The following is a 20,823-nucleotide window of genomic DNA, read 5'->3' on the forward strand; positions in this document are numbered from 1 at the left end:
AGCAAAAGGAATGGAAAGGTGCGATCATTCATTTCCCTTTGGAGACCAGGCAACTGGAAATATGATTTAATGGTGTAGTGATTAGAGTACTGGACTATGTTTTGGGAGACTTGGGTTCAAATCCCCTGTCATGGAAGCTCACTATAGGTGACCATGAGCCAGCCTTCCTTTCAGTCCAACCTTCCTTACAGGTTTGTTGTTGTGTTGATAAAATGGCGGAGGGGAGAACAATGTTGTAAGCTGTTTTCTGTCCCCACAGTGGAGTAAGTAGGATATTTTAAAAAGTGTTGTATCCTATTTCAGTATGAAGAAAATTCTTCCAGCCCAAGGATCCTTCCTCTATCTGAAGGGTCCCCAACATTTTACAGCCTGTGGGCAAATTTGGAATTTTGAGAGAAGGTGATGAGTGCCATGCCAAAATGGCTTCCATAGGAGACAGAGCCAAACCTAAAATGGCTGAACAAGGGCAGCCAATAACAAGCCCTGAATTATAGTGCCCCCCCAAAAAAAACTTTCTGGAAAGCTTGATGGGTGCCAGGAGAAGTTCTTGGTGGATGCCAAGTTGGGGGTTCCTGCTCTAGCTTTAAATATTGTTTTCTGGCAGCCAACATATACTGGAAGGAAGATCTTTGTCCCAGTCTAGCAAAATGGAGATGGTACTGAAATTCTCATTTAGAGCTAGTCCTTGACTTTGGAGGATAATAATCGGACAAGGACACTTATATTGCAACCAATGTCATGCCCTTGGAATAGGAAAACTACATAAATAGATGTAAGTGAAATCAGCTGAGGTTCAAAAGTGGAAGTGTACACCCGTTTATCTCATTGGTGGGCTGAAACACAGTCCTGTATTACCTTGATCTGCGGATAGACTGAATGCTTCTAAGGGCAAATGTAAGACAGAGATTAAAAACATACTATTCAGCCAATTATGTTGTAATTATGTTGTAATTTGAACACAGCACATGAATATGCTGCTGCTGTGAACAGACAATAGCAGAGGAATAAATTAACATATCCATATGCCATCATAGCTTATGATTTCAGGTTAAAAATTTTCACTCACCCAATCTGTTGGGGGCTTTCTCATTTGCTGTTAGGGTATATTCCATAGTTTTAAAAGATGGACTGAATATACAATTATAGGAATTCTGCTCCTGTGAAGCCAGGTCCAGGAAAACAACATTTATATTGTAATGTCTGGTGCCTTGTCAATCTGCAAGCCCAGCCTCTGTTGTTTCTGGATTGCTTCCATTGCTATTTGACTGATGTCATCTCTTTGGAAAGAGATGCTGCCTATTTTAAAATGCGGATTTTTTTTAGGCTTGTTGATTTTTAAACTTTACACCTGATGTCAGCACATACCAAAACCAAAAATGAACTTGTAAAAACACAGAGAATTTGTACTTGCTTAAAGGATAGTTTATTCAAGTCTAAAAAGATAACTTTAATCTGTACAACACAAAAGGTTTAGGAAAAGAGATTTGAACAGCAGTTTTTAATTATTTAACAGTGCAGTCCTCAGCAGGTTACACCTTTCGAAAACCATTGAAGTCAATGGTCTTAGAAGAGCATAATTCTGTTTAGGATTACACTGTAAGAGTATTTTCCTCCAGCTGGAAATGGAATACAGGTCACAAAGAGTGCCTGCTCATAGCTAATTTATGAATCAATTTGTTCACGATGCAGTCATCTTTATTGTTTAAAATTCCCTTTGGGTGACAGGAATTTGTACCAATAATGCATTTGTTCATTAGTGTTATCACCATTTGCAATACAGTCTTGAGGGGGAGGGTGAAACCGCTTAGCAGGGGCATGATCCCAACACTGGCGTAAATGCCCCTTGCACCAGTGTGAAGGGCATTTATACCAGTGCAGAAGCACTTATGGTGGTGATAGGGAGCTGCGCCGTAGTATGATACCCAGGAACCAGCACTGCTGCAGCACTGGCATTCCTCCAGTGCAAGAGGCTGCGCTGGCGCTGAAGAGAGCATTCCCGAGTGGGGCTGGCTTTTGTCAACTTCCTGAGACCTTTTGGCATGGGAACATCCCCATCTGAAGGTGCAGACATGCCAGCAAAATCAGTGGGGCAGCCCTTTCATGGGGAGAAGGGCAGCATCACTTTCAGCTTGCTGTAGTCTCTTTGGAGGCGGTTCATTGCGCCATCCTCAACTGTGGCGCAAGTACACCCTTCTCCCCGGATTGCACTGCTTGTGTCATTTGCACATATGGATGATATACGTATCTAGATGTAATACAGAAATTCACTGGAAATACACAAATAGGTTCCTAGGATTTCCTACAATCCTCAATTTTGTGCCAGGGTAGCAGTAGCAAGAGGGTTTAGAAAAGAACCCTATGCTAAAAATCACAGATTCCAGGAGAATATAGCTTTTGAGATGTTTGCTTCTTTAACTAACGCTTCAGCCTTATGGGACTGCAATACTGGACACACCAAGCTGTTTTAATTCCTCCCCTCTTTTCCTCCTTGGGGAAATGCTGGCACTGAACACAAAGAAAGGTATTTTCACATTCGAAGTACTTTTTATGTTAATGGATTCAATGTGAATTTTTGTTTTCTCCTTTTTTTAAAATGTAGTTTAAGCTTCTTTAGGGAAATGATTATTTTCCACAACTGCTGTTTTATATTTTTTTAAATTGTCACAATGACAATGACAATTTAAACTCCATTTCGTTTATGCGCTGGGAACAAGACAACGCATTAATAATCTCCAAGGCAAGAGGAATGGCAATTCGGAGGTGATGTATTTGCTTTCGGTGATATTTAATTTTAGTGTAATTCATTTGGAATTTGATCATTAAATGGACAGTCCTGGAGCGCCTGCATTGACCTCTATGATGTCAGAATGCCACTGTGCAACGGTAACTAAGAAAAGCCTCTGAGGGGAGAAAAACACTAAAAAAAGGATTGCATCTCTCCCCACCCCCTTTTAACATAAGATGTGCACATATGGTGTGTTGCAGTTCGGAGAGGATATTGTGGTAGAGCCTGTATTTTTTGTCTGATCACCCCAATCCTCATTTCATTTCCTTGCTTAGACTGTGAGTATATGTGCACATGTACGACACTTAAGTAGCCTTAGTATTATTTAGGTCACTATGCTTAAAGTCGCCGTTACAGTCTTTCACTGACTAAAGTGCAGAGTGATGCGGAGGATAGCGGCACATTTCTTTTTCTAAGGGGCTCTTTAGGAGCTCTTAAGGATGGCCGAGCATTTTGTAATGTAATCTGTATAGCAAAATAGCTTCCGCTTATGCCTGGCAGATATATTTAGCTCTAACCTTCCCTGTGGTTAGCAGGGTGAAACACAGACGCAGAGACAGCTGATTGTGCAGCTAGCTCCTATGTGCTTGCGATTTCATCAATATTCTTGGCTTTTCTGATAATCCAGCGCAGAATCAGTTTTAGCTACGCTGTGTTGGGTGTTTTTTTTTTTTACATGCCTAATGACAAGAATAAAAACAAGAGCAAAATACACAGGTGAAGGAAATATGAAAGCACAGCAAACAGAGACATGTATATCTAAGACCTAATACATACTATGTGAAATCTTCTTTCTTTCTGTCAAGCAAGAAGCTGCGTACGCTGATGTTCGGTCCTTCTCCTTCCTCCAGCGAGAGAGCGGAGTCTTCTGCTTTTCTCAAATACAGGAAGAGCTGCCATTCTGCTTGCTGGTTTTGGCTGCAGAATCTGAAACACTTAAAAGGCTGCACCATCAGAGAACATGGAGCTTCGCTGAACAGTAACGATTCATCTTGCATCATCAGTTGATTACAATTTTTTCCCCTTTGTTCCCTCCCACCCAGTTGTTCTAAGATGCGGTAGCAGATTTGCAATGTCACTTGACAACATTAATCAGATACTGCATTTAAGGTGAGCCGTCTCTTGCCTTTCCCTCTTACCAGATCTGCTCTGCTGCAGTGTGCATCATACTACTGCAAGTCTTAAAATGGAAGGCAGGATTAATGTTGTTTCAGTCTGCGTGCGTGCTGTGGACACAGCATTCATTATGCCTTGCCTAGTGTTTCTGACGGAAGCATGTAAATGGTCTGTGTGCCATCTCAGGCAGTAGGGAAAGCGTGATGTTCCCTGCTGGGCATCGCTACTTAAGCCGGCCACGTTTAGGCTTCGATTTCATTTTCTGCATACTGAATTTCCAGTTCGTCATCGCATTCTGAAGCCAGTATTAGCTCTTATTATTTCAATTGAATTTTTTTTTAATTTGAAAAAAAAGCGAACTGGGTTTCCCAGTGGTGTCACTCTTCTTCTTCTTGCTTTTGACGGCTATTTAAATAATGTATGTTGTATTGTTAATTAATGGCAATATCGAATTAAACCCCTTGAAACGAACATATTTATTATGCAGGCACATCCAATCTATTTTTAACTCTTACGCAGTCTGTGCACGTTGTGTAATGGGCTTTGGTTGCTGAGTTTTTCTTTTCAGCAAGGGGTAGTGTTAGGCTGATTTTCAGCAAATGTGACAAGTGGCCTTTGCAGTGGTCAGTTTCAAGCTTTGAACCCTTCCTTGGAAAAAAAGGGGGGACAGGAAGCCCTTGCCGCTGCAGCTTGTTTAAAAAACACCTTGGATGAGGACATCTTTTCTTGCCCTCCTATTTCCTCCTGCTCTTGCCATTGATAAATTCAGCTATTCTGATACAGTCTATTCAAGCAAGCAGCTTTTGAGTACAGCCTCCATGTATTTATTTACTTTTAGAAGACCAAGATTTCAGTGACTTTCCGTCGTTTTGTATAAAAATGGCTGGGTGCATTGTCATTCTAAGGCTTCATTAAGACATATATACAGGTAGGTGAAGACTTGCATGTTTTACCGATTCTCGTTCTATGCCGCAAGGATTATGGAATAGTATACATCTTTTCAGAATGTACTAAAGAAGTTTATTTTTTGTTAAGAGGATGTGATGCTCAATTCTCTAATTTTATTTTGACTCAGCAGTGGATAATAGCTATTTAAAAGCATACTGAAAGTGGAACTATTATGTCTGCTAGAATAATCAGGGCGTGGCACCGCTTATGTAACAATTTTTTTAAAAAAACTCCAACATAACCTGGAAGATTTTAAAGTTAAATATAAAAATAATTAGAGTGTTCACTTAGATTTAAAAGTACAAGCTGTAAACTTAGGGATAATTTCAAAAAATATTTAAATTTGGCCATAGGGAGCGGTCTTTGGTGTTTGCTGTAGAAATAATTTAGCACTAATTGCTAAAGGTGTTTATATCAAATAGGAAAGTATATGTTATTTCCTTTTTGTCTTTTTAAGGGTATTTCTAACACAGATATAATTAAAGACACTCCTGTCATCTTGAATATGAATTAGAATGTGCCTTTTTTTGAAATTAACATTAAAATGAAGCATGATAAAGGCACGATCACTTCGTGAATTGTTTTAAATCATTACTGCATGGCATGAAATATATTTATATATATATATATATATATATATATATATGCTTCACATTAACACTGGGCCAAAACCTGTTTCCTTGGCAACCAAATCCTGTTAATGGGGGCAACAGCAGAGATTCAAAGGTAGTTGTTATTGTTTAATTCCACAATGCAAATGGTGATCTCATATTACATTTCTGGGCAGCTGTAGTTTCTTAAATGATGAGAGGTTTTAGCACTGCATACAACCACAGGATCCCCTCTCTTCTTGAACTGATTACCTAAAAATGCAACTGTATATCTTTAAAAAGAAAAGCCTCCATAATACTGATTAGTTCAGTGACATATATGTGTAATTACAATAGTAATTCCATATAACTACTATACAAATATCCCTAAAATGGTAGACATATTAGAATTGTAAATATGTTTAAACATTTCCTCTGTACACTGCTTCACATAATCTCTCAGGTTTAACTCTCTGAACTCCTTCTAAAATGACAGAGTGGGGGAAGACATGATTCCATCTGCAATTTACTTGTACCCCACATGGAAGTTACCAATTATGCAAGGTGTTCATATAAATTGTTTAGTGGAAAGCACCTCACCTTATAAGTTTAATCGAATCTAGAAAAGTTAAACCCAGAGGTAAATTATATTACTCATGTTAATCTGCAGCATTGCTACACATTTCATATAGCCTATTTATAACACAGAGTCTTCCTTTCTGACTAGAGCAGTGTCATTGCAAATATCTTTTTCAGCATGGCAGCCATTTTCTTTTCACGTCCTTGACTATAAAACTGCTAGGAAGATGATGTGTCGGTCGCGATCAGCAGCAAAAGCAAAGCCTCGAAGAAAATATTAAAAGTATAATTCTGTTGACCATTTGTATGACTTCAAGTAGCAAAGCAATTTTTCAGGTACAATATTAATTTGCACTTATTTCTAAAAATCACTAGTACAGCAGTAAACTTCCAGTAAATATTTCTGTTTTAGAGAGCGACCAATAACAATTGTTTTAGAATGACTTAATTCATAACAATCATGGATGAAGTACGATCAAGTTTAGCATTCCATTTCTTTTCAAGTTGCTTTAAAAATAAGTTATTTTAAATGATTTTTTAAAAATATGCTATTCAGTATACTGTAGTTTTCATTCTTCACAGCTAATTTTGATGGTTTGGTTTTTTGAGGTGCCTTTTGAACATTAGCCCTTTGCTGTTATCATTAATGTTATTAATTTCACATATGGAATTTTCTGGTTTTAAAAAATGGCTTATAGCAAAATTTATGTTGCCTAATAATAGTACTGTGTGTTTTAAGTCTTCTTTTTTTAAGATTTGCTTTAGGAGAGGCTAAAGTAACCATTTATAAAACATTTGTTCTTGTATTCCCTCTTTCCTCCATCAGGATATTTTAGTGTAGTTGGTTTTTGTTCTTTATTTTCTATCAGATCAAGGGAACGTTTACCTCTCTCAGATCAGATCAGATCATTCTACTATCTTTAGGAAAGATTCCTCTGTAATTTGCAAGCAGCATTTTTTGTAAGAGTTAGTTTACTTTGTGAGATTTTTACATTATATACTTGGTGGCTTCCAGTTTAAATACTTCATTGCTGTTCATAGCAAAACAGCATAAACTGTCTCTCTTTACAGGATTCAACAAGAAAACTTCAGGTTTTCGTCTGAGTCTGAGCCAAGTAGCATCTACACACCTTCCTTTTTTTGCATCCCAAAAAGAATTATGTTGAATGGCCATTTGAACACATTTGTTCCTTCCAAATTGTCATTGAAATATATGGGTACTTTTGGAATGTCCATTGGAATGCATTGGTTGTTTATAAAGCAAATGAGCTTAAAAAAAAAGGGTTTTTATCTTTCTTTTAACCTTGCTTTTAACCTTACAAATGATGGCTGAAATGCATTGAGAAGACAGGAGAAGGCAGAATAAACATCTGTATGAGTAAGAAGCTTCAAAATCAGTCATTGGCCCTTGCCTCAAAAACTCTGATTTTTACAGCCCAATTTTCCTCTGCTACGCACTTAAAATTTATATAGTAGTCTTTCTGGCTGTACATTTTCCCAGTAGTCCATATCTTGCAAAGCAGGTCAGTCTTATTTCTCCAGTATTATTGAGGCGCTAGGCTAAGAGTGGTTGCACTAATGACTCTTGCTTTAATGTATTCCAAAGGCCATTCATTATAAGAACCAATGTATTAATTGACAATCCCTAATATATAACCTCCAGATTTGATTAATTTTTCCTTTTCAATCTCAGGAACTGAATGTAATGTGTGATTGTTTGGCATCTGCTAATGACATTTTATTTCAGATTGAAGAGAAAAAATCTGGATGGGAGTGGACAATTTGGAGATCTCTGGAAAAATAAAATAAGACTATTTTATTCCACAGAAATAATAGTAGGGAACAAGTTATATGTGTGGAAAGATAGTGAAAGGAGCAGTGTAGAGCAAAAAAAAAGTCATAGAAAAAGGATCAACCTATGTGAAATATGAAGAAAACAAAATTTCAATAAAAGCTGGTTTCAGATAGGTTGCAGGAACACAATAGAGCAAGGATATAATGAAGAATTATCAATAACTGTCTCTTGGGTCTGTTCTCACAGGAGATAGTTATTCCCGTTCACAAACAGTCCCCTCTCCCTAAAATTGAAGTTCCTGTCTCCTTCCTATGTAGTTCATGTGAAACAGAATATAATCAATAGTTTCCAGTTTCCATTGTCCCCACCAGCGGTGTAGCTACAGAAAATGGCACGCAGAGCAAGCACTTAAATTGCGCCCCTGTCCCCCCAAGCAGACTCAACATGGCCTCTACAGTGGGGGATCCTGTGGAGGGGGGGGGGTACCAAGCCACTGCAGCTGTGTTAACTGGAAAGAGAAAAAGAAAGGGAAAATGAAAATGAAAGAGTTGGGGGATGAAAGTCCCGCTCAAACCCTGCCGTCCCTAATACCTCAGAAGCTATATTCTAATCCCATTCTGTACCCACTAGATTGAAAATGAGGGGCACGTTGATTTATTTTTAGTCTATTTCAATTCTTATATAACTAACCATCAAATTGTGTATTCTCACACTTTGCTGAAGATGTTAATGCAGCTGCAAAAAAATGCTTTTTACCAACTCTGTCTAGCCCTCATGATGGTGCTGTACCAGGACATAGTCAGTTTGGCACCTGGATAAATGGCCAAGTAATATAAAAACTAGAGTACTTCAATGTACTGTATGAGGTCTTCCCTCAAAATCAACTCAGAGACTCCAACTGGTGCAGAATGCTAAATAGCTCAGTAATCAAATACATTGAATCAGTAAATAAATACATTATTTATTTATTATTAGCCCACCCTGTATCAAAAGGTCTCAGGGCAGAGTACAACATAAAACTCATAAAATCCAATACAACCCAAAAACAATTATAATCTGTAACGGTAAAATCTGCTTAAAATTAATTAAACCAATTAAAACTTATAAAACCTATTCTAATTCATATAACCTGTTTTAAAATGTTTGAGGTTACCAAAGGGGGAAACCACCTCTTCAGCCAAAGGCCAGGAAAAATAGGGGTGTCATTACCAATTTTCTAAATGCATATAAAGAAGATGCCTGACATGCCTCGGGGGTGGGGGTGGGGGTGGGGTGAAAATTGTCTTGGGGCCGCCACCGAAAAAGCCCTATCTTGGGTCTCCACCTTTTTTTTACCAAAGCATGCATATCACCACTATTCTGGAGTCACTCTATTTATTAGCTGCCCATCAGTTACTGTGCTCAGTTCACATATAAGCCTCTCATATCTGGAGGACTGGCTCTCCTCTGTGTTCCACTGCAACAGTTTTGCTCATCTGAGCAGAGCCTTCTGCTAGTATCACCTTTCAAATGAGCAAAATCAACAGCTATTCATACACATGCACACTCCATGATAGTCCCCACCTGATGGAATAGCCTGCATGAAGAGGTCAGGCAGTGTCCCCTCTCTTGGCTTTCCACAAACAATGCAAAACTAATTCAAGAGGGGTGGGGTGTTGTTGTTGTTTTTGCAGTAAATAAGTTTTTACTAAAATGAAAAGCTTCAGAAAGATGGTTTGGTAAAGGAATAAGAACTGTGAACCATTCCATGTGAACCATGTATAGTTCATATTGTGTTATGGCTTCTTATCTTATACGTTCAATCTTACTATATAATTTGTTTTAACATGTCATATTAATGCTTATGCTTTACTTCAGATTGATTTCAACTCTGTTTTCAGATTTCTGTCATCCAAACCCTCCAGCATGATTCACAGGATATTCTAAAGCTATCTCACACTGTTTAATCTACCTTGAGTCTCAGTGAGAAAGGTGCATTATAAATGCTGTAAATAAACAATCGGGGGGGGGGGGGGTGGGTTATCTGTGTAGAGAGATTTTGGTAATATATGTATTAATTTAAAGAACTTTGGATAATCCATGTATTAGTCTAAGACAGACAATGCCTTTAAACCACTAACAGTCATATTTGTAATGGTTTGATATACTCCATACATAAATTGCTGCAGCTCATCTTAACATAATTCACAGGGCCATAAGGCAGATTGGAGGAGAGAAAGAGGTCATAAGACATTCTTCTAGATTTTTTTCAGTCTTTCCAACAGTGTGGAGGAAATTTAGCAGAAGGGCTTTCTAGCAGTTGCCAAGCCTTGCCTCTGATAGTTCATGTTCTACAGCTCAATTAATGCCAGAAGGATTATGATTTCATTAGGGCACTGTTTGCGTTTTCTCAGCCTTGAAGCATAAACAAATAATCCCAAGGACAGAATACCTTCTAAAGTCTGTCTGTCTTTCTTTCTTTCCTGCATCACTACACAAATAAAATGAAAGGTTTTTCTTTTCCTATATCAGGCCACATTGGAAACTTAAGCTACATGCCCAGCCTAGGTGTGAGAACAAATCAGATGTGTCAGGTGCCCCGGACTGGCAACCTCCAGCAAATGGCTTGGCTTTGGAATGCCTGATATTTCTGCTTCAGGTCCCCCAGCCCCCCCTTTACCTTGCAGATGCTCAAGAGCCAGCTGTTGACACAGAATCAACTTTTGAATGGACCGCTCAGCTGCCTGCGAAGGACTCAACAAATAGGGCTAGGCGGCAGTGGTACATTTGTATTGCAGAGGGAGGGGAGAAGGAAGATAGGGGCAGAGAGGGATTGAGTGGGGATGTGGAGAGAGGCACAGTGAGCTATCCAAACAGCGGCCCACAAGTGGAGGGAGGGGAAGTGGAGACAGCCAGCAAAGGAGAGTGATCTAGACAGCAGGCTCTGTGTGTGTGTGTGTGTGTTTGTGTGTGTGTGTGAGTGTGTGTAGAGCCAACGAAGGAGACCAATCCAGACAGCAGGAGGAGAGGTTGGCACAGAAAGCCAGAGATGGAACAAATTTCCAGGCCAGGGGTGGGGGGGATAAAGAGCAAGGGATTGGGAGAGGGATCCAGGATGTGGGCGGGAGGAGGCACAGAAAGCAGTGGAGGCATGAAGGTAAAGGGATGGAGAGCCATCAACTGAGTTAGCTGGCAGGGACTGGAAAGTTTCCTGTGGGGGAGTGGCCGAATGTGCCCTCTGTGTGACCAATTTGAGTGGCACCTGGGGCTTGAGCCCCCTCGCACCCCAAGGTAGCTACATCTATGGCTCAAACATGATTGAATAGTCTTAAATGTAGGCAGTATACACAAAACAGACCACTCAGAGGACCATTTTTACATTTTAGATGTGACCAAAGGAACTGCACTATTGTATTCTGTCCCATTTTAACTAATTTGCGGTAAACGTTTTTCTACACGTGCTCAGGAAGACATAATTTTGTGGTTTAAATTAGATAACATAATGTGGCCTGCTACTTGCTTTTCTTCTGTTCTCCCAACCTTCTTTGTCCTGCAAATATATTCTGAATGAATTTCTATTAAAAACAGCTGGCCAAGATTCTCAGGCAGAACAAGTGAGCTGGTCACAGGAGGGCAGCCTTATCCAAAGGGCCGGGCACCTAGATGTGTCTGCCTTTCCCAAGGGGGCTTTCTGGCGGTGTGGGGAGGCAAAGAATACAAAAAAAGCCACCCTACCACTGGAAAGTCCCTATTGAGCTTAATGGACTCATGCCACCAAAAAGGTGACATAAGTCCAAAGCTCCAGCCAGTGGCAACTGCTGGATGGAAGCTGACTAGCATCAGCTCCTCTGCCGGCTGTGCCCCTGGACTGCCCTGGTTATGCTTGTGGCAGAGACACTGGCGCGGCATTCAGCACTGTGTTCCACTGCCATAGAGGGCTGTGGTGACCACCCTGCACCGCTCCCAGCAGTGGATTCACACACACACCCCAACCTTTAGATGGGGCTGTAACGGGCAGAAACTAATGCCGGCAAAATGGCATGTATGGAAACTTATTCCAAAAGAATATTTGCCTCATCCAGTTCCTATCACCATAGGATGACCAACAGACCAGGAACAATGGTGTGGCCTGCTTTTTGATATCAGCCTGATTACACAACTTAATAGGCAAAGCTGTTCATTGCATAGTCACAAAATCAGCTGGTATTGTCACTCATAAAGCTGCTCTTTAAAAAACAAAACAAAATAGTATGGTGTAGCTGTGGAGGTGACAGACTGGAATCTGACCCAGAATTAATCCCCCCCCCCCCCACACACACACACAGCTTCCATTATGGAAGCTTGGTGACCTGTTACATACTCTCAGTTTCACTTCATAGCATTGTTGTAAGGATAAAATGGAGGAGAGGAGAATGATATAAGCCACTTTGGGTCCCCATTGGGGAAAAAAGCAGGGTATTAAGTAAATAAAGGCCCTTTCCCCACTTACCTTAAGCCGCGCGCTACTCTCCTCAAGTAGCGCGGGATCCCCAGCACTCCCCACTACAGGGGCGGCAACAACACAGCCGCCCCGACGCTGCCGCTCTCGCGCCCCCTCAGCGCGCAGCATCCCTGGCGCTCCTCGAAACGGCGCCTTTTGATGATGCCCGGGCACGCGCCAGAGATGACGCGCGCTGAGAGTAGCGTGCAGCAAAGGTATGTGGGGAAACGCCCAAAGTTACAGTAGAACAATAAAAAATTCTGAACAATAGAAAAGTCTGCTCTCTGTCATTCCACAGCTCTTTTAGCACTCATAACTCAGTTAGCCTCTTCTTTTGTCTCTGAAGTCCTAATACAAAAATTTCTATGTAGTTCAGCTCCCATTAGTGCACTTTTCTTCCTTCAGTTGGTATATTTTTTCTCTGTTGCAGCCCCATGACATGCATGCATACACACACGCACGCACGCGCACACACACAGAGAGAGAGAGAGAGAGAGAGAGAGAGACTAATTATCCTGTTCCTTACTGAGTTCAGCAACAGATAGCAACATGCTACAAAGCTTTCACTCTCCAAGGAGTTTATGTGCTGAAGGAGCTTCAGTGCAAATGGGCATGTAGTATAGCTGGTTTACTGCAACAAAATGGAAAAACAGGTGCAAATTTTGCCTACGCCTCTGAGTATAGGAGAAAAACCTTTGTAGATATAAACTAGGCCTGCTGATAGGCTGGGCCACAGATAGATCTGCAAATAATTGCTTTGGGAGTTTCCCACGGGCCACAAATAGACAAGTCACAGTCAACAACAACCCCACGGGCATTATGTTTTGCAGGCCTGGTTTAGACGGATGGGGTATGAGTAGTGTTCAGTATGAACTAAGCAGAGAACTGTGTCTTGAAGTACATTTCTGTCCGCTGTGATGATTCAGCACATGTATTTATGAGACAACAAATCTGTTCAACATGAGATAATTACTCTGAGCATAGCAGTTCCTGTAAATATGCTTTTTCTATCAAATGAAAATCTCTTTAGATACTATCGGTTGATCAGTCAATAAAAATAAAAGTTAAGTAAAAACTGATTAGAGTTCATACACCCAAGTTTTTTTTTACTCTGACTGCTAATCTCGTTTGTAGACAAACCATCCTCAGAGCTGCAAACTTTGTAGTTTTGGTACTATATTATTATATCACCTTCAGCTACAAGGTCTTCACAAGCCACAGAGCAAAAGCTAGAAATTAATTTCATTATGCTGCTTTTACTTTATTGATCTCCAAACTAAATTTAACTTTATGAATTAAAAACAAAACATGCATTTGTTCCCTTTTCAACTAGAATTTCTTAATAATTAAGCAATATAATTGGTCATTTACAAGTAACAGTTTCATTTTAAGCTTGTAGCATGAATGCCCCAGAAGGCATTCAGTGACTTGGATTGGTAGAAATGAAATGTGTCATCATCCACTATTGTCACCAGTGGTGGGATCCAAAAATTTTGGTAACAGGTTCCCATGGTGGTGGGATTCAAACAATGGTGTAGCGCCAATGGGGCTGGATGGGGCACTCCGGGAGTGTGGCCGGGCATTCCGAGGGCGGGGCATTAATAATTTCTCTGTTACTGTAAAAAACTCTTACTGTAAAAAAAGTTCCTAATTTCCAGCTGGTATCTTTCTGTCCATAATTTAAACTCATTATAGCAAGTCCTATCATCTACTGCCAACAGAAACAACTACTTCTCCTCTGATTGACTGCCTGTCAAATACTTAATACTTTCAAATACTTAATTTTGTTTCTAGAAATCAAAAGAAGGATACTTTCCTTAAAAAAGGAACTTTACCATATTTCTAAAACATGTTTTTAAAACAGCCCAAGAGGGAGAATTATCCCGTTTTCTACCTTCGCTAACCAGCCACATAGGAAACAACAGGACTTCATGATTTTTGGACCTAATGGAATTTCTAATGGAAAAGCAGACCCAATTAGTAACCCCCTCTCGGCACACACAAATAATTATTAACCCACTCTCGGGAACTGGTGAGAACCTGCTGGATCCCACCTCTGATTGTCACTCTAAACGCATTCATTTCATGTTGGCTTTCACATTTCTCAGTCGGCATAAAACACAATAAGAGAATTATAGGGTCACTATTTTTAATTCTTGGGCCATTTCTGCACACTCTATTACCGCGTTGTGCCATTGGAGTTATTGGCAACGCTGCAGCAATGGAGCGTTCGCATGGGCGGGTGCTCTGTAGACAGATAGCGCATTGACTGAACCCCAGAGCTCCGCATGGCTGCACTTTGCAAATGGCGTTCTTTTTTCCACAGAGTAGACGTCATGGGTGTTCGGTGCTAGGATTGGCCAGTGTGGGTTGCCATTGTGGGGGGCGGGCTCTGTGGCACCGATTCCTAGCAGGCGCTTCACACAACACCAACTGCAGTGCACCATTATTGAAAAGACATGCTCAGTGAGCGATTTTCAAATAAACTGTTGTACGCCTGGTTCTGGTGGGTTTTCCAGGCTGTGGTCTTGTGGATTTTTTTTCCTAACGTTTTCCTAATGTGTTTTTTCCTAACGTTTTGCCTGCATCTGTGACTGGCATCTTCAGAGGTGTATCACAGAGAAAAGTCTGGAGCTAGCAGTACTGACATTGTCTTTTAGCCTTATTTTAATAGGAGACATTTGTAAAGTTCCCAACTCTTGTCGAGATCCTAGTGGAAAGTCATCTATTCTAAGTGATGGATCAAACCCATTGCAACAGCTGTGTCTCTGCTCAGCAGGTTGCTGGATTGAATTTTGAGTACATAAACCTCGAAGCTGTAGACTTTTCCTTGGAAATGGGTTTGTGCTTGGAAATATCCCATGCAATTCAAGTTGTCTCTCCCTGGGCTGAAAAATATGCAAGAGGTTTGGTAAAGGCAAGGATTCTTGAAGTGCCTGTAAACAGATTGTCACATTTATATTAGCTCCAGTGTCCATTTTGAATTCCAAAGTCAGACCAAAAATTTGCAAAGAAATCACTCATGGGTCAGTTATGGGTTTGGAGCAGTTATCTGGTTCCAAAAATATCTGGTCAGAGGCACGCTCTGTAGATGCAACTTCTCTTACACCATGAGTGAGGCACCAAGCACCCTCTGTAGATGCATCCTCTGTAGATGTAACTTCACACACAGCATGAGTGCAGAGACCCATACACCCTTCCTTTTTTCTTTTTCTTTTTCTTTTGGTGGGTAGGTGGGGTGGATGTGAGAGATTTTAGATTGTGTTTGGGTTTTTAGAATTGGGTTTTATTGTGTTTTAACTGTTTTGGTTTTAATGTTGCATGTTTTATTGTAATCCACCCCGAGACTATTGCAACGATCAGGTAATGAATGTAAAAAGAATAGAAAATGTAGCAAAATGTCCTACTTGTTTGCACTTGTAGCACTCTGCCGCCTTTGCAGAGCACTCTGCACTCTGTGCATGCTTTTTCCCACATCGTGCACATTTAGGGTCTGGCTTGGCTTGCAGTGCAGTTGCTTAACTGGCTCACTAGGGTATCTCTGGAAAGGTCTGGGACTTTTCCTCACTGAAGTGTGATGTTTAGGAAACAGCAGTCCTAAAAGCCTCTTGAAGCCCTTTTGGAGAACTTTGTTCATGGACTTGTGTTTTAATCAGTTTAGAGTTTCTAATTAGTTGGATTGCAACATCCAGAGTAAGGTCACTTCTCACAAGCTGCAATTAAAACTGACCTTAATCTGTGTCTAAAATACCCATAACTCATTGGTCTCTGATATTTTCATTTTTGCTAGCCCCAAAATCAGAAACATCTGCTTGTTGATGCAGCCATCTTATAAAAGCTTCTGCAGATTCATCAGGCTTCTGTTTCCTCTGCTGAAAAAAAGCCCTCTCATGGATTACATTGCATTTGGGCACAAAATATTCTCCAAATTTTCCCAGGACTAGGTCAAAGCTATTCTTATCCCCCTTCTGTTGCAAAGATGAAGGAGCTGAAAATCTGCATTGCTTGGTGTCCCATAGCATAAATTAAGGTGCGTACCAGGATCTCTCCTACCTCCTCATGCAATTCCATACCTGGAGAAGTGCTGTTTCCAGATAGACCATCCAGCAGACTCAGGGGCATAACGAGGCAGCCCTGGGCAGACTGTAGCCCTGGGCAAAACCTGAGTTGGATGCCCCCCCCCCATGGGCGGCCACTCCACCACGACCAAATTTTATTTGCACCAGGACATTGGTGCCTGCAGGGGGTGCCTTTTTAGACATATCACCACAATAATTTCAGCATATCATCAGGAGACTGTCCTTATGCTACTCCCCAAGTTTGGTGAGGTTTGGTTCAAGGAGTCCAAAGTTATGGACTCCCAAAGGGGGTGCCCCATCCCCCATTGTTTTCAATGGGAGCTAATAGGAGATGGGGGCTACAGTTTTGAGGGTCCATAACTTTGCCCCCCCTGAACCAAACTGCACCAAACCTGGGGGGTATCATCAGGGCAGTCTCCTGATGAGACCCTGAAAGTTTTGAGGCTGTGCCTTCAGAAATGCCCCCCCCCCTCAGCCTGCAACCCCCATGGACAGCAATACAGAAAACTCAATGCAGAACAAAGATTCTTGGGCAAATTTCTGGGATGTTCCTGCAGGGGGCGCATTTTTGGATGTATCGGCACTAAAATTTCAGGGTATCATCTGGAAACTTTCCTTATGGTACCCCCAAATTTTGGTGCAGTTTGGTTTAGGGGGTCCAAAGTTATGGACCCTCAAAGGGGATGCCCCATCCCCCATTCTTTGCTAAGGAGAGGGGGGCTACCCTTTGAGGGTCCATAACTTTGGACCCCCTGAACCAAACTGCACCAAACTTGGGGGGGTGCCATAAGGAAAGTTTCCAGATGATACCCTGAAATTTTAGTGCCGATACATCCAAAAATGCACCCCCTGCAGGAACATCCCAGAAATTTGCCCAAGAATCTTTGTTCTGCATTGAGTTTTCTGCATTGCTGTCAATGGGGGTTGCAGGCTGTGGGGGGCACATTTCTGAAGGCAAAGTCTCAAATTTCAGAGTCTCATCAGGAGACTGCCCTAATGACTCCCCCAAGTTTGGTGCAGTTTGGTTCAGGGGGGCCAAAGTTATGGACCCTCAAAACTGTAGCCCCCATCTCCTATTAGCTCCCATTGGAAACAGTGGGGGATAGGGGAACCCCCTTTGGGAGTCCATAACTTTGGACTCCCTGAACCAAACCTCACCAAACTTGGGGGGTAGCATAAGGACAGTCTCCTGATGAGACTCTGAAATTTCGGTGCCGCTAACCTAAAAACTGTGCCCCCTGCAGGCCATAAATGGAAAACCACTAAAATACCCAAAAACGAACCCAGCATTTTGATGCCCCCCACAAGATGATGCCCTGGGCAGCTGCCCACCTTGCCCAATGGGCATTACGCCAGTGAGCAGACTGATTGAAGTCAACAGCTTCTGGTGGGAAAACCTGCCATTTTCTTCTGTCAGTTCCCTGCTTTCTCTTTCAAGCCTCAAAGAGAAAAACTGTAGACCTTTGCAAAAACTCTGGAGACTAATGACATTCAAAAATTTCTGCCACCATGTCATAATGGATGGCAGGACAACCATAAAACAGGTTTATTTACAGTTAATAATATGAACTATTACAACAGTTGTCAGCTAACAGAAGCTGTCACTCTTAGCTCTCTTGTGTCTCAGTTCCAACTGCTTTTCCCAGGTCTCTTAACTCTGGCCATCAACTTAAACTCTTAAAGGCAAGCATTGCACTCAGGGAGGTCTTTTTCAGCTGCCCCCCCCCCTCTTGTAACCCTCCCTTCAGGACTTGAGAATGGCTACTGCCCTAAAGATCTCTTGGATAGGTTTGAAGACTTACTTTTCCTGAAAGGCCTTTGAGTTATGCCAATAAGAATGATGTGCCAGGCCGGGGGTGGTGGTGGTGGTAGGGGTGGTGGTACTATTGTATTTTACCAGATTTTAATTGAGTTTTACCTGTAATTTTTATTGTATTGTAATCTGCCTCAGGGACCTTTTTTAGTTGACAGAAGTCTGTAAATTAACTAACTAAATAATACTGAATACTGAAAGTAGCAGTGGTAGTTTTGCATAGCTTAGAAATTAGTAAGCAACAGACCTCAGATGCTTGAGAATTGCATACAGGTACTCCAGAAAAAGGACCCATGCCTTTTCTGGCTATGACGTGTGGATAGATAGATGCAAAATAGTACAGTATGAAAACACATCACAGTCACACTTCTATATTTATCTGTCTTTTTAGAATTCAGCATGCCAAAATTGACCCCCTGATGGTGTATTTTAAATGATGTGCTTAACTTATCTATTGAAACCAATGTAGCTGCAAAGTGCTTAATTATGCCTGGATTGTGCCCAAGCATTTGTCATTGGATTGGCTTTATTCTTGTGGATATACTCTCAGTGACCAAAAACATGGAGGTTTTAGACTGTGCATTATTAGTGAGACATGAGCAAATCAGAAATCAATTCCCTTTTTGAGCAAAGTTCTTATATCCCACTACAAAAATATGTGAGATCTGGGACGTTTTTGCATGGCACAATTACACAGGGGTAGAGCTGGGATCATATATACCTGGGCTATTTTATCCCGATTTCTGCATTCGCACGGTTCCCTACTTCTGCCCAGGAGCAGAGTTAGTAATGCTCCAATTTGCTGTGCACAACCTGGACTTCTGAATTTGCTTCAGAAGCATTTCTGAGCATGCCCAGTATTCTATGTTCTGATTGGCTGCTGCTTTTGAATGGCAGCTTGATTAGACATCAGGCAAGGAGATCAGCCGGCTGGGCGGGAAAAATAAACCAGTTCTGCTCCTGATTGGTTTTTGTATCACAGGCACAAACAGCGTCACACTGTGATTTTTTAAAAAGAACCTACAGACTGGTGAGTTTTGAAAATCCCGGGCGACACCGGGGCAAACCCTGTGCAGTTTTGGGAGCCATGCAGAGTTCCCAGCTGCACAGGGATATTTTCCATGCTCACCCCGGGATATTTTGACTGTGTAAAAACGACCCTGATCTACCATTTCCTCCAAGTATTTGCAAAACTCTTTCTTGTTTTAAGAGATAATGTCAGCATTGCAGCCATTTGCAGAACTACTGCTGTTATACAGTAACTGACAAATCACCACATGATTTGTTCTCATGACTCATACAGTATGTTCATCCATATGCTCAGATCAGCTTCTGTGGTGCTCACTCACAACAAATATGGTTATCATTACTTCTGCTTTTGATTTTTCCAATTAAAGAATAATCGTTTCAGAGACACTGGCTGCAGAACAATACAGTGAGAACAATTTCCAAGAATTTTTGTGAAAGGCTAGTAAATAACCACAATTTACACAGATGTTCAGCCATGGTATAAAATATGACCGGATACAAATATTAATATTGAAGCAGGAAGCAGCTTCAAGTTGCTATTAAAATATCAGGGTACAAGATAACGCTGACAGTAAAACATTAATCATGTTTTCTGTTGAGGTTCATCACAAAGTGCTAATATCAGTCTTTTAAGAGATTTCTCATTCATCTTACTAAAATTAAGTTGGCTGTTTCCACTAGCTTAACACAGTGTGAAAATCTTCGTTCTTGGCTCCATCTTGTGGTCACACATGCCAAGATAATGTGTGTACGTGTGATGGGAACAGAAAACGAATAAAGGTGTACTGGACAATAGGAAAAATTGCATTTACGAATTTTATAGAATACAGTCAATTTACAGTCAACTTTACATTTAGATTTTTTAACAAATAGAAGTTACTATGTTGACAATATTTTCCAAAAATATAACCTTTCCCACTATATCAAATAACGTTCCTTAACTTGCTAGATATGATTTGCTAGGGGCTCTGGCTGCAATCCTAAAGACAATTTCCTAGCAGTAAGCCCCATTGAATAGCACGAGACTTACTTCTCAGTAGACCTGCTTACCTGTGCCCCCTAGCGCAGGGGTCTCTGACCTATGGCCCTCCAGAAGTTCATGGACTATGATTCTCATCAGCTCTGCCAATTGGCCTTGCTGGCAAGCAGCTGATGGAAATCGTAGTTTATGAACATCTGGATGGCCATAGGTTGGAGACTCCTGCCCTAGAGCTATCAACATTCCCATCATGCCAAAATTATCAATCATAATTGTAGTCTGTCTCAGCAAAAGATGTTAGTTGGGTTGTATATCCCTCTGCCACAGAACTCAACATGCTGGACCTTCTTTGTTGTAGAATGCTCTGCCTGGATCTTAGCATATAACCTTTTCAATCGCTACACCTCAACCACAGCCCTGTCCAACCTTACCAGCTGGAACCTTACCACAACCTTACCAGGTGTGGTTGGTGGCAATGAAGCAAGCTTCTCTTTTTTCCTCTATGACATCAGCAGACAGCCAGGACAACCCACTTTTGCTACCAGCCAGGCAGTCTTATTTGGATGACACCAGCCTGCCCTAGCTTGATCAGGAATGAAGCTGGTTGGGCACCACCTTCTCAAGCCATAGCACAAGGATAGCTCCTGAGGA

At 41.2% G+C, this 20,823-nt stretch overlaps 1 protein-coding gene across 3 annotated transcripts in view; it reads left to right on the forward strand.

The window, feature by feature from the left end:
- Positions 1 to 2,969: 2,969 nt before the first annotated feature.
- The window catches only part of ZBTB38 (zinc finger and BTB domain containing 38), a 30,495-nt gene continuing 12,641 nt past the window's right edge, over positions 2,970 to 20,823 (forward strand). Inside the window, exons 1-2 of one of the 3 annotated variants that reach the window (XM_048505907.1) lie at positions 2,970 to 3,063; positions 3,592 to 3,895. Coding sequence is in view for 1 of the 3 variants with exons in the window: in XM_048505905.1 (XP_048361862.1) it covers positions 6,325 to 6,354 (30 nt within the window). In the remaining 2 variants the exon portion in view is untranslated. Of the gene's footprint in view, positions 3,064 to 3,591; positions 3,896 to 4,112; positions 4,830 to 6,237; positions 6,355 to 20,823 lie in introns of those variants that run through there. The other 2 variants (XM_048505906.1, XM_048505905.1) reach the window with 2 other exon arrangements.

Source organism: Sphaerodactylus townsendi, linkage group LG08 (genome assembly GCF_021028975.2).
Source record: "Sphaerodactylus townsendi isolate TG3544 linkage group LG08, MPM_Stown_v2.3, whole genome shotgun sequence".
In the NCBI taxonomy this organism is placed as follows: Eukaryota; Metazoa; Chordata; class Lepidosauria; order Squamata; family Sphaerodactylidae; genus Sphaerodactylus; species Sphaerodactylus townsendi.